Source organism: Pholcus phalangioides, unplaced genomic scaffold, assembly GCF_987345545.1.
Source record: "Pholcus phalangioides strain wild (caught in Gottingen) unplaced genomic scaffold, Ppha-v1.0 ptg000015l_1, whole genome shotgun sequence".
In the NCBI taxonomy this organism is placed as follows: Eukaryota; Metazoa; Arthropoda; class Arachnida; order Araneae; family Pholcidae; genus Pholcus; species Pholcus phalangioides.
The window spans coordinates 116677622-116690546 of NW_028301608.1; the positions used below are offsets into that span (position 1 = coordinate 116677622).

Sequence of the window (12925 nt, forward strand, 5' to 3'; positions counted from 1 at the left end):
TATTATTTTCCTCTCATTGCCCTAACTCAAGTGAACCCATAGGATCCTATGTTAAGTCCGTAGCTTCTATCACCCCCTGGACCCTTACATCGCCTACGAGGGGGAGATATTGCCCACTTTGGAAAACACAGACTTATATGCTCTCAGTTGGTAACACAGGTCACCACGATATATACAAGAGGAAGCATTAATATAAATATTGATTTCTCTACTCGTTCAATTATGTAAATAAAAATCACGTACGTTTAATGCTTATCTATTTGTACATGGGTGTAAACAAAACTCATTTCTCGCAAAAAAATAAAAACCGAAGAACAAACGTCGAAACTAAAACGAGCGAATGAATATAATAATCGATTCTTTCTTTTTGAAGCCTTTTTACAAATACATCCAAATAAAAAATAAGATGTCGTTCGCTTTCTCTTATTTACAGCATTAGGAACCATTTTTATGTATAACATATACCTATAATAATAATGTCATTCGCATCGACTCTTTGCCACATCGTCACAGTTTGTTCACGTGGACAGAACACAAAAACTTTCCAGGACTAATTGGAGCTGGAGTTCACATCGCGCACGCGTGACATCATATACTGTACAATTCACACTATCTTCCACAATAAGAGTACATTTTTCGAATAAATAACGACTCGAGCGATCAACGCCCGAGGAGACGGAGACTTTCTTGATATTATTTACGTCGCCAAACACTTATTTCTCGAATAAAATCAGACATACGGAAGACACGTCGGTCGCAATCGTGCGACACACACTTCGAAGACTTTTATGGCTCGGTAATGGCATCCGGACGAACAAGGAACGCTGACTATGGACCAGAACGCAAAACTGTTGCTTGGACGACTCTTCCTGGATCGCCTTCCCTTTCTTCTATATGGCACTCTGCAAATGAATTTAAAAAGTTCAAATTAGGACAACTTCACATGCATGTCATCACATCATATCGAAACAGAAAGTGTCATCATTCGAAGTCTTAACCCTTTGCGGTCTTATGTCCAGGTGGAATAGACATCGGGAAAAAAGGGTATTTCATTGTTATCACGGCTTCTTACGATTACAGGAAGGCTGCTGTGAGTTAGCTTCTTAGCATAACTTATGAGCTATTCAAAAAACGCAAGAACTAGAGTCCAGGGGCCTTTCTTATCGTGAGAGGGGGTGCTACAAAGTATGAACTGTACTAACGATATACCGAAAAACCCTCTGGACCGCAAAGGGTTAAGAAAGACCAAAGTAAATTTGGTGGTCTTTAATATTGCCAAGGTTTTTTTTTTTTAATAACGTGATCACCACCTATTCCCAAGAGATCATTGCTGTCTGTCCAGGGATTTGTTCGTGTCCGAACCCAGACCTGAACAGTCAGAGGCTGGCTCCCTAAAAACTGGATTACCAGGCGGCTTTGAAAAAGGAGTTTTCTCAGAACGAAATTCTGAATAATTCAATGGGACAATTTGACGTTGCTTTCATCAAGATAAAAAGGCCGGGCATGAATATCGAAATGAAAGCAGATACACTAGTGTCCCTTGCATATATGTCAAGGCATTCCCCAAATGTATAGACAGATTTTACGGGAGTGGGAAGGACCCGGTACAATTCGTGCATCGCTACTTTTAGCAGCAGTAATGCTTATTTTACTTTTGATGTTGCATATTTGGTTGAATATGCCCTTGTAGACGTGATTGTACCGTCGGTTTAAAATAGGAAATGAAAAGACAAAACTCGGCGAATTTCTGCAGTGGCAAATTTAGTAGAAATCACGAAAATGCTTTGACACGGTGTTGATAGGATGCTTGGGCTGCTTCACATCCCCTGTGGACAGTAGCGTACACAGGACTACGTATGCCAGTGCTTGTGGACAAGGATTTATCTACTGATACTAGAATATAAAAGCCGTATAAAAAATATTACAGTGGGAATATTCTCCTGGATGTAAAAATTTGAGAATCGAGAAAATTCATTTCCCCCCGTAAATAATGTTTTACTACTTTCATAATTATGAAATATAACTGTTTTCATTGCTAGAAACATTTGAAACAAAAGGATTTTTGGCATAATCACCTCATAATGACAAGTTTTAGTTTGAGAATATTCTCGGTCTACTGTTTTTTTTAAATTTTCCTCGAGTGGCCGCGGAGCCCCTGGAGAGTGCACAAGGAGCCCCAAGGGTTCCGCGGAGCACCGGTTGAGAACCGCTGCTGTAGTTCAATATATGGCGGCGTTTCTCAACCTGTGGTCTGTGACGATGGCATAGGTGGGTCCACTGGCAGACTCGATAAAATTATTCACCCGGTGTAATTGATATTAGTAATATCCATATGGGGTTCGAATAAAGTTAAACCTTTATACCTAGGTTCATCGAGAATACAGGAAAGTGCGATTATAAATAAGGGGCACCACTAAATTTAGCAGAAAAATGCAATTCATTGCCTTAAATGCAATTTGCTAATTACTGCTGAAAGGTGTGGAAATGAAGGGCTGCTACAAATCGCAGTAGACAAAAACGTATTCCATGAAAAAATATTCAAATGATCTGATGACCATATTTCATTGAGAAAAATACGGTAAACTGGGGGAATCTTAAACAATAATCCGTAAAATAATATACGGGACATCGCCAATGGTCATCAAAAACATGGTCACAAGTGAGCACGACCACCAATCGTAATTACAATTCCAAAAAAAATTGAGGACAAAACGTTACATGTGGGATGAATAATATTTATAATTTTTGTCATAATCATCATAATTTATATTTTGAAAACGCTGTGCATTGGCTAATTTTGTAAATTCCCGCAGGAATACCGAAAACAAATAAATCCGAGATTTTTCGGGGGGTCGTCTACCACGTGTTTTTAAAACAAGGGATATTTTACGAATCTGTCGCTACATCAAGGCTTCACAAAATTTAAGGAAAAAAATTACGCACTAGTCACATTTCTTAGGCACTAAGCGTTTTTTTTTTTGTGAGATTGAACTGATGCATGTTGTATGGTTATTGTAAACGCGGGGCAAAAACTACTTCGAAGCAGTAATTTTTCGGATATGCTAAAAGCGATCTGAATGGACGAGCCGCATTTTATGAATTTCATATTTTTTCATTATTTTGGATATATGAGCTATATAAGAAAAAAATATGTTACCGTGTAGATTAAATGATAAAACATTTTAAGTGCTCATAAAACAGGAAAGTGCGTTGCTGGAATGTCGTAAAAAAGTGCAGGAAATGGCGTAAAATTTCCATTTCTTTTCCTCCTACCGAGTGTCGTAAAATAGATAACCGGCAGTTGCAGACGGATCGCATCCAGACTTCCGAAAGATTTCAATTCACACACGTTCGTGTCTCGTAGGAAATTAGGCTACCGTGAAAACAGGAGAAAAAATTCTCAAGAATATTGACGTGACTATTGATAAATTCGGTTAAAGTACTGATGAGTTTGCCAAGAGATGGCGTAAATTTTGATGGATTTAGTTGAGGACCTTGACGATAGGGCGTTGCTCCGGACAGAATTCAAGTCGATCGGAGCAAGACTTTCGGAGTTGGCAAGAGCATGATCGATTAATATTTTGGTAATAACGACTCACGTTTTGGTTTCGAATTGATTAGCGAAATCATTTCGGATGGGACACCGAGCTTACAGATTAAAAAACAAAATTGTCAGTCATCAACGAGTGGCCGAAATTTTAAGCGCGTTGTTCTGCATTGACCAAAAACACGGAGTAATACCTTCCTTGGCTTAATTTCCCCCTATCCTAGAACACGCCGTTCGGTTTTGGAGGCCACACTTAGACTCGGTTTAGGGGGTGAGGTAAACTTTCTAGGCCACTTGGTACACAAGGTTTGAGCTTATGAAGTGAAATTCTAATCTTGCAAAGTTTTCATTGGAAACATTTAAAGTATTTAAGACAAAGGCGATAGAAGTGTTTTAGACCTCTGTCTAGGTGTTTGACTTGATTTCTAGATTTTGATTTCTAAATTAATTCTGGGGTGCTACAACATATTGTGGTGGGCACCCCCGGCTATGCCGCTGATTCCAGCTGTTCAATGGGGAGGACTACGAGTTATCAATACATCGTAAGAGAGGGCCGAGATCTCGGTCCAACCTGGTGACTGGAATGAAACTCATTCTTCGTATGCGGAATGTGGATAAGAGAGTGGCAAGCAACTATCCTTCATTCGAATTTTTAAAAAAAGGAAAAAAAGGGGCGGTGCTTGAAATCGATCTTTTCCCCTTCCACATCGGTCTCAGTGTTTGCCAATACGCACCAAAATTAAATTTTACTCTTTGTTAAGGAGTGAAAAATATTCTTTCAAATTTTAGGTTTTTTAAATGGAGTTTTTTTCCCATAAAAGAGAATAAATACACCCTCCTTTTTACAAAACTGCCCTCAAAATTTTGAAAAGTGAAATTATTCTTGAAAATATATTTTTTTTTTGCGGATAACAACACTGCTCGGTCTAATTCAAGTTGATTTAAGGGACATCGTATACCAGCGGTTCTCAATCTTTTTTGACTCGCGGAGCTCTTTTCGGTAAAAAATTTCTATGACGGAGCCCCGAACACTTATTTTTGATTTATTCATCGAAGTTACCGATTTATCCTTAAAAATATTTATAATTATTTTTTCAAATTTACTGGTGCTTTTTTTTTGTTCTGTAGCGTCCGCGGAGCACCGGTTGAGAACTGCTGTAGTATACAAAGGCGGATATAACGGCGGGCGCTAGCCCAGGGTCCCAAATTCTGAAGAACCCCGAAAAATCCCAGCTTTACACTTTATTTATAATTTAAGAGGCCCAATATTTTCTTCCGCTCCCGGGGCATCAGCCGACCACAATCCGTATCAGACAGCGTATATCGCAGTTCTCCAAACTTTTTGTGCCATCGCCCCCTGACTCAAGTGAACACATAGGATCCTATGCTACACTCGTAGTTTCTATCGCCCCCCCCCCCGGACTGTTCCATCACCGACCAGGGGGCGGTATTGCCGCCCACTTTGGGAAACACTGGTGTATATAAACCCAGAAGAGAAATACTCTCGTAAAAAACCAGCAGCATAAAATACAGCGTACTGCATATAATGTGCCAGAAACGAAGGAACCTACTAGGCCGATGTGAAATGAGACGAGTGTGTATGGAATAATCTTGTATTCGACAGAGTTGCAACATAATACTGTACCACGCTAATGTTGTGCCAAAAAAAGACTAAATACTTGTGTGGATAGAATCAATCCGATACTTTAAGATAAATACGAGCATCGGTTGGTTGAGGACAATTCCAGGTTGTGGTGCCATGACATGGAAAAATGCTTAAATTCCACGTTGAAGAGGAAATCGTATTTATCGTGGAAAAATCTATAAAAGTGATTATTCCCAAAAATTTTTTTTAGGCTGTTTAAATTTGAAGGGAATGTGCAGAAACAAATTCACGCACTAAAGCACTTGGCATTTAAGCCCTGCCGATTTATTTATAAAAAGGTGTAAAAAATATCAATCGCATCGCTATTTATTGTGGAAATTTTCTGGATTCACCAGCCACGTTTAACAATTTAGCAAGTTGTGTTTGCATTGTATAATTTAGCTCGTAGTGTTTTGATATTTGCCGATTCCTTTTCCCTGTGGCTTTTGACAAACGCGTTAATTAATCCCTCAAACGATGAGCTATTGGCTGATCGGTTCACCGTCCATTGCACGGTTCCGTTCGGCACATATATACGCTCTAGCGAAGGAAAATCTCTATCTCCTCTGTAGCTTAGTGGTCAGAGCACTCGTCCGGCAATCGAGGGACCCGGGTTCGACTCCCGGTAGAGGCAGAGATAATTTTTTTTAAGGAAGGAAAAACTCAACATCTCAAATAATAAATATCTTCACAACATCCAGTCTTCCGTATATCTTGAATCTCTTAAACGTCAGTCGATTTAAACCAAACTCATCAAATACAGCCATCATCACCGAGGAGTTGCATTATCGTTAGCAACAACTCGGCTAAAATTAAACCGTGTTTGATAACAAACATGAGAAAGAACACGAGGTAATCGCGCCACCGACCGGTGTCAGTGCCACACTCCTCCGTTCGTTCGATAATAATCAGCTAAATAATATTCACGACCACTTGACATTCGTTACCGTGACCTCGAAAGATAACGAGAAAGATCTCAAAGAGTTATTCAACCACTGAAAAAAGGGTCTGGGTTCGATTCGGGAAGAGTGGATGGACGGCAGATAACAACCATCCTCTCTGCTTCTGACACAGTAAAGAAAAAAGAGAAACGGTGCACTGAACCAGATATCTCTGCTCCATAGATGCGAAAAGAAAAAGAATGATGGTGCTTGTCAAGCACAATCTCCACGTGGCTCGACCTTCTCTTTACAAATAAGGTCATCTCGTGGGAAATAAAAACCACTTCCAGCTCCAAATTTATATTTTCACTTTACGAACGGGGGGGGGGGGGGTAACAAAAAATGCTACTCGGGAAAGTCTATGAAGAGCACCGCTTGAAGATTGAGCACAGAACCGATTCCCGTTTAGAGAATCACGCGTGTAGAGCGAGCACTCACTCGCCAATACGAATTTCAGTGTCATTCTTTTAGAGCTGTCATTCGAATGTGAAACCAGATAACGTATGTTCATACGGCCACCCCTTTCGACATAAAATATTTGGAACACGTACGCGAGTCAAATTCCGTTCGTAACTGGAAACAGAACAGAACGTTTTACAGCAAGCATCTCCAACGTGGCACTGTCACGAAGTGATCGAGAGGCACTGATCACAATACCACAGCTAAATCATCCAGACCAGGGGCGTATGCAGATCGACCTTTTGGGGAAGGGGCACAAGGAATATTTTCTAAAGAAATTTTAGGCAAGTATTCAGAAAAAAAAAACATTTCAAATAAACAGTAATTGATTAATATAGCATACTAGCAAAAATGCCCGGCACTGCCCGGGTTTTCAATTGCTGGGAGGAAAAAGTGACAAACCATTATGAAGGAATGAACTATAATCATTGGGGCCAAGCCAAGATTATAGTGTTATTTTGCAGGAAAAAAGTAAACCCCCAGAAGGAAAAAAAATCTTAAACCCCCATCGAGAAAATTCTGCGTAAGCCTATGACTATAATACTGGCAGCCATTGTAAAGACATGTGCGCATGTCTGAAACACATTGTTAGAGAACCACGATAACCGAAGTAAACATTCCGAAAGTGACTGTTGGGGCCCAGGAACCATTGCTGCCCTACGGTTTTTTGCCCATTTCGGGCATTTTCCCTGCTCTGACGAACTTTTAAAGTATCCTAAGGTTCAATCCCGGTCCTGTTTGGGGAAAAATATGCAAAATTTGGGGATCGGTCTAAAATTGTAGATTTGTATAAAGAACAGACATACTTTCACATTTATATATAAGATACATGGCATGAGCAGATTCATCCCGCTTCACATCTTTTGCCCGCTATCAAACCCAAATCTGGGTTCCTTTTTCCATCATCATCATCATGGGCATCAGCCATAGCAGATTCACTGTACAGGTTCACTGCCATAGACTTGACAAGTCTATGGCAGCCATCTTCGACTTGCAGCTCACGAAAATCGCAAAGCTCGATGAAATACCCAAGAGCGATCTCAATGACAGATTTATTGCTCACGGAATCATCCTTCAAAAGCTCTATTCAATTCACATTCAAGAGAGGGCAATAACTACGCTGGAGCAATTGGGGGAGGGGCGCGCATGAAAATTTCAACTCTTAAACGTGTAGCTTTGTATATGTGCAAATGATTTTTCATTACGGCAGTAAGTTTGAAGATAGAAAATAGGCCAGAATCGACTTCGCACATAAGGCGAGACCAATTTATACGTTGAATTTGCTGTCGTACGTCGCAATTAACGGCAGCAACTCTGTTGCAGAGCGTGGTGTGCGGCTGTGATTTTGCTAATTTGTTAAAATGTTTTGTTTGCATTATTTTTTTACCCCGAAATTTGCAACTCGAATTTTTTTTCTTACTATAGTTGGAATCGCAAAGAAGGTAGTTATATACATAGTGTATGAAAATAATATTACTTTAATACATTTATTTTATGTACGATTTTTAAGGCTGTGCACGTTCTCATTGAGGTCTTGTATAAGCACTACGATTCGAAATTGATTTTTTTAAATGATTTTCACGGCTTTCAATACATATCAACTATGAAGAAAATTATCAGGTCGGAAAAAAAATCATGCATTTAAGGGTTAATCCCTTAAGATTGCGGACGAAATATTTCGTCCAAACATCGGTGGAAGAAATTCAAGCCATTTCTATTTTCTTTCCTCTCTCATCATCGCGAAGCGTTATTTAACCCTTTGAACCGAAGTTGCTTTTTTCCCCCACACACATCCGTTTTTTCTGTATACTGTTACTTTTTCCCCTTACATACAATATATCTTTCTACTATATGCATGTAAGTGTGAAAGAGCACGTGGGGTGAGGGTGAAAAGAGAAATCTACATTTATACTTCTCTTACAGACTTATTTCTTTTTTTCCCATTCTTTTTTCTAACGAGTGGTTAGGTTGAAACGAGGTTACCAGATTTATCGCCGATTCGTCCGAGATCCGAATTTTTTGTCAAAAGCTTGTAAGCGAAAGGGGGGTGTTAATGTTTGAATTTTTTCCAATAAATACAGGGAAAAACCTTTTGCGGACACAGACGGAACAAAAAAAATTCAACGTAAAAAAAGGGCGACTGTTAATCAGGGGTTTGAAATGCACAATTTTTATTATACAAAGGGAAATTATTTGGCCGTAAAAGAGGAGTGATGGCATCCGAGTGGTGTCCGTTAAGAAAGGGTTTTACTGTATTTTGAGGAAGTACGTGTCACGCAATCACGCAAGTTTCCTCTTTTTTGGTGATAATTTTTCACATTTTAAAATACAGAATTTTTGTTCTTTTCCATGAAACGCCTCGTCCATAGCCTTAAAGAAAATCGACTCGAACATAAATTGGCGCCGACCAAAAATCAAAGACAAATAAATAACGAAGCCGAAATTAATGGCAGCGATTCGTTTCATTCACGATCCCGACGGTTAATTTCTAATTGCGCGCGCGCACATTTCCCTCCCCCCCCTTATCAGATGGAAAATAATTAGTTTGAACTAATTACGAACGGGCGGGAATTTGATCACGGAATCGAAATCAACGAAATGCTTCGCATCATGAGTTCGAGGAAAATATATTTTTTTCTTCTCATTTTTACTATTTGTTTTAATTCATAACGAGACCACAGAATAGAAGAAAAAAAAAATAATATATATATATATATATATATATATATATATATATTTTGGTGCTGCAGGTGCTACTCGAAGGACGGAAACTGGGGAAATCCCCGAAACACCGAGAATATCAAAATATTTACCGTAGTTTTTATTCAAGGAACGCTTTGCCTCTGAATTCCACACGTCGTGGACTTGGGGATAACTGTGCTAACCGATCAGAAAAGCTGGATCCATATTAGCAGAACTCTACAGCGCAAAAACCGGTTTTGTGATACGGCTACGCAAAATCGACCATTTAAATTGCCCGCGCTGTGCTAACCAAGCTTCAAAACAGTCTACAGAGTACATCTGGTGTGGATCCGGCTTTCAGAGAGGAGTTTTCCACACATAATAGTAGAATAAAAATTAGTGAACAGTATCGTGCATATTTAGCCGGATCCACATCAGAGCACTGCAGAATTCCGCAGCACCAAAACCGCCTTTTGAGGCGTGGCTAGCGGAGCGCGGGTGATTTAAATGGTCGATTTTGCGTAGCCGCACCACAAAACCGGTTTTTGCGCTGCGGAGTTCTGCTGGCGTGGAACCGGCTTCATGAAACTGCTGAGCAAAAGTTTCCCCCAAATCAACGGCTCTAAATAACGACTGCCATCCATCTTCTATATACGACGATATCTGGCATACGCGTCGTCGTCGTCCCCGACAGAGGGAACGCAAGTAAGGCTAGAGCACCAAAGACTTTGTATCAACCTTTTTCCCCCCACTGTAATTAGCAACTAAGCCAATGCTTGGGCTCACCAAGTGACCTGACCGAAGAGCCCCTACAAAATAAAACCCGGTTATGACTTACACATCCTTGAGTGGGCTCCTAGGCCAGGACCTTTTAGCGTTTCTATATTTTTGGTCTCCAGGACAAAACCTTCAGCTCTCCCTGTTTATTAATAATTTCAACTGCCATCAATCATTTTGGCACGAAGCCATCAGCGACCTTTTAATTAACGGAAAGCACATAAAACGAAGGTAATCCTGAAACTATAAAACCTTGGCAATAGGGCCCCAAATTTCTAGAGCCGTTTTCCGAACAAACATTTACATTATATATATGTTACCGCCAAAGCCCGACGTTGGCCGCTTCGCAAACTGGCCGGTCCAGTTGATCAGGCAGATATCCGAATTTCGTGCTTTTGCCGGCCCTTATATGTCGATCACCAAGACATCGATATTCAGATTTCTTTGATCATTAGGGTTGTCGTAGCTAACCATAATTATTACGGTTAGCTATGGCTAATTATAAATGGCCATAATTATCACACAAAAAAAACCATCATGCTAACGTAACGATAACCCCGAATCATAGGGTTCGATTTTTAGGGATAAGAAGGGGCAAAAGCCCGACTTTCGGACACTGGCTGGGTCAAATGGGCCGGCCAGCTGTATAAAGACATTAAACTTATGTATGAGGTACTGACCCGCATCAAGGAGAAAAAATATGAATGGGGCGGTTTTTGGTACTAAAATGGTTGTTTTGCTATGGTGGGGGCAGGAAGTGAGCATTTGTGTAACTCCGTTCCACCACATTAGGCCGGATTCTACATACAGCCATAACCATGCTTGGGAAAGCAAGCAGAGGTAAGCTGATTAACATCCCGGTTGGACAATCACCTCCTAGAGATAGGCCTCCGCACTCTGCCTGTGACGTCAGTAAGTAGTCTATTTTCCCCCAGAATACTGAGGGGAAAAAAATTCCCTGCTCGTGCTAGTATCAATGTTGTGAGGAAAAGAAATGAGCTCAGTATTGGCGATTTCTATGCCCCACATCCAATCACTATGCGGCTTTTGTGAGGCAATCAGGAAGATTCGACGCCAAAATAAGAAGAAACGAAATACGATGCTGTGTGGCAAACTTGCTAAGGTAGTCTGATGTTTATGGCAAACACTGCAGAGGCCTTCTATCTCTAGGAGGTGATGGTCGGACACAGCCTCGCCACATGCGCATAATCAGTGTCATATTAAACTGCTGTAAAAAGAAAAGCAAACTGACAAATACGAGGGAAACTTACTGTTTGTGATATGTCGTATCCATGTCTTTTTGGATATGTATGTACACCAAATGATCATTCCAGAGGAACCAAGTGTCGTTGGCACAAGTTACATCGTTCGGTGGACGGGAACAAATACGTCACAATTTCAACACTGACACTAATATAAGAACTAAACAAAAGAAGCATCGCAAGTAATGAGAGAGAGAGTAAAGTCACGTTGTTGTGATGGCGGCTGTCCTCGAAATAACATCACACACAATTCGTTCTTACGAGACAAAAACCTTTCTCGCAGCAGCCAAATATTTCTAAAAAAAACAAAGTAAAGGGGGATTTACACATGCAACGACTCTTAAAAGGCATCACGAGGATGGAGTGGTCGTATTTAGAGATGGATGTTTTTCATTCATTAGAACGGCATTTCCGAATCCTCACCAATAAGGTCCATCGGTGATGAGGTGGCTCCAGCTCGAGAACTCAGACCACGAGTCCAGGTTGGCTTTGAGGGCGTCGTTGAACTGCCTGAAGTGAGTGTGGTCGTCGAACTGCTTGCCCTTCTTGCCCAGGACGGTCAGCTTGTAGTTTTGGCCGTCGTTGTTGTCCCAGTACTCGCGATCGTTGCACTTGAAGCAAACGCAGAACTCGATGACTTCGAACTTGACGGCCGAGGGCGGTATGGGCACTGCGAACGAGAACGTGTCGTACTGCGACGTGCCGCCGTCCATCCCCGACGGCACAAAACACGCCGGCATGTCCTGGCTGCTGTGCCATCGATCGAAGGTCACCCTGACGAAGACCTCTTTGTCGAAAGCCATGTTCTTGACTTTTATGGTTCCGGAGAAAGTGTCAGAATCTCCGCGCAGTATCACGTTCTCCAGCGAGACGCACATCCTCTGCAGCCTGTTCCTGAAGGCCATGTAGTCCGAAGCAGGCTGAGCGAACATAGTCTCCCACTGGACTTCGGGGGTCGTGTTGGTCTTGATGCCTTTAGTGATCTGCTCCAGGAACGAGTCCGACCAGCGAGGGGGGCAGTTTGACGGTTCCGACATGACCTTGACGTGGGTCAGGGCCAAACCCTTGTCGTCGGCGAACCAGACGCGCTTCTTCTCGGATCGGTTCTGGTCGTCGTCGGTCCTGTCCATCATGCAGGACCGGACATCTCCGTTGTGTCCGCGGCCGAACTCGTGGACCGTGAACTTGTTGAGTCCGCCACGCTGCTGCTCGTGGCGGTGGTGATGACCGTAATGGCTGTAGTGGATATCCATGAAAGCGGACGTGTTAAATATAGGAGGACTTGCAGACAAGATCATCTCAAGATCTACTGGCATAGTTAGGAGGTCCACCTCTTCTACGATTCGGGTTAGCTTTTTTTGTCTTTTCTTTTGGGTTCTCCTATAGGCGCGATCTTCAGAGTCGTCTCGTTACATGTTTACCTGCAGAGAAAGAAGTGAACCACATTATTGTATGCTTTATGGGTATGAGCAAGTTGAACATGCTATATCAAACATTGATAGAAATTAGTGGTAAATCGATTGTGGTTGCCAGGACCCGAATAAGTAGGTGCCCAGCTGCACCAAGCCGATAAATATTAGGCACCATGAAACGGGATTAAGAACCATTGACT

General features: G+C 41.4%; 1 protein-coding gene across 1 annotated transcript in view; it reads right to left on the bottom strand.

Annotated features, from left to right (window-relative positions):
• Window positions 1–220: 220 nt before the first annotated feature.
• Window positions 221–12925, bottom strand: part of LOC149077693 (protein phosphatase 1 regulatory subunit 3B-like) — a 39152-nt gene continuing 26447 nt past the window's right edge. The window contains exons 2-3 of the mRNA XM_089245279.1: window positions 11323–12734; window positions 221–902 (exon numbers count right to left, since the gene is read on the bottom strand). Of these exons, the coding sequence (XP_089101405.1) occupies window positions 11733–12629 (897 nt within the window). The 5' untranslated portion in view covers window positions 12630–12734 and the 3' untranslated portion in view covers window positions 221–902; window positions 11323–11732. The remainder of the gene's footprint in view (window positions 903–11322; window positions 12735–12925) is intronic.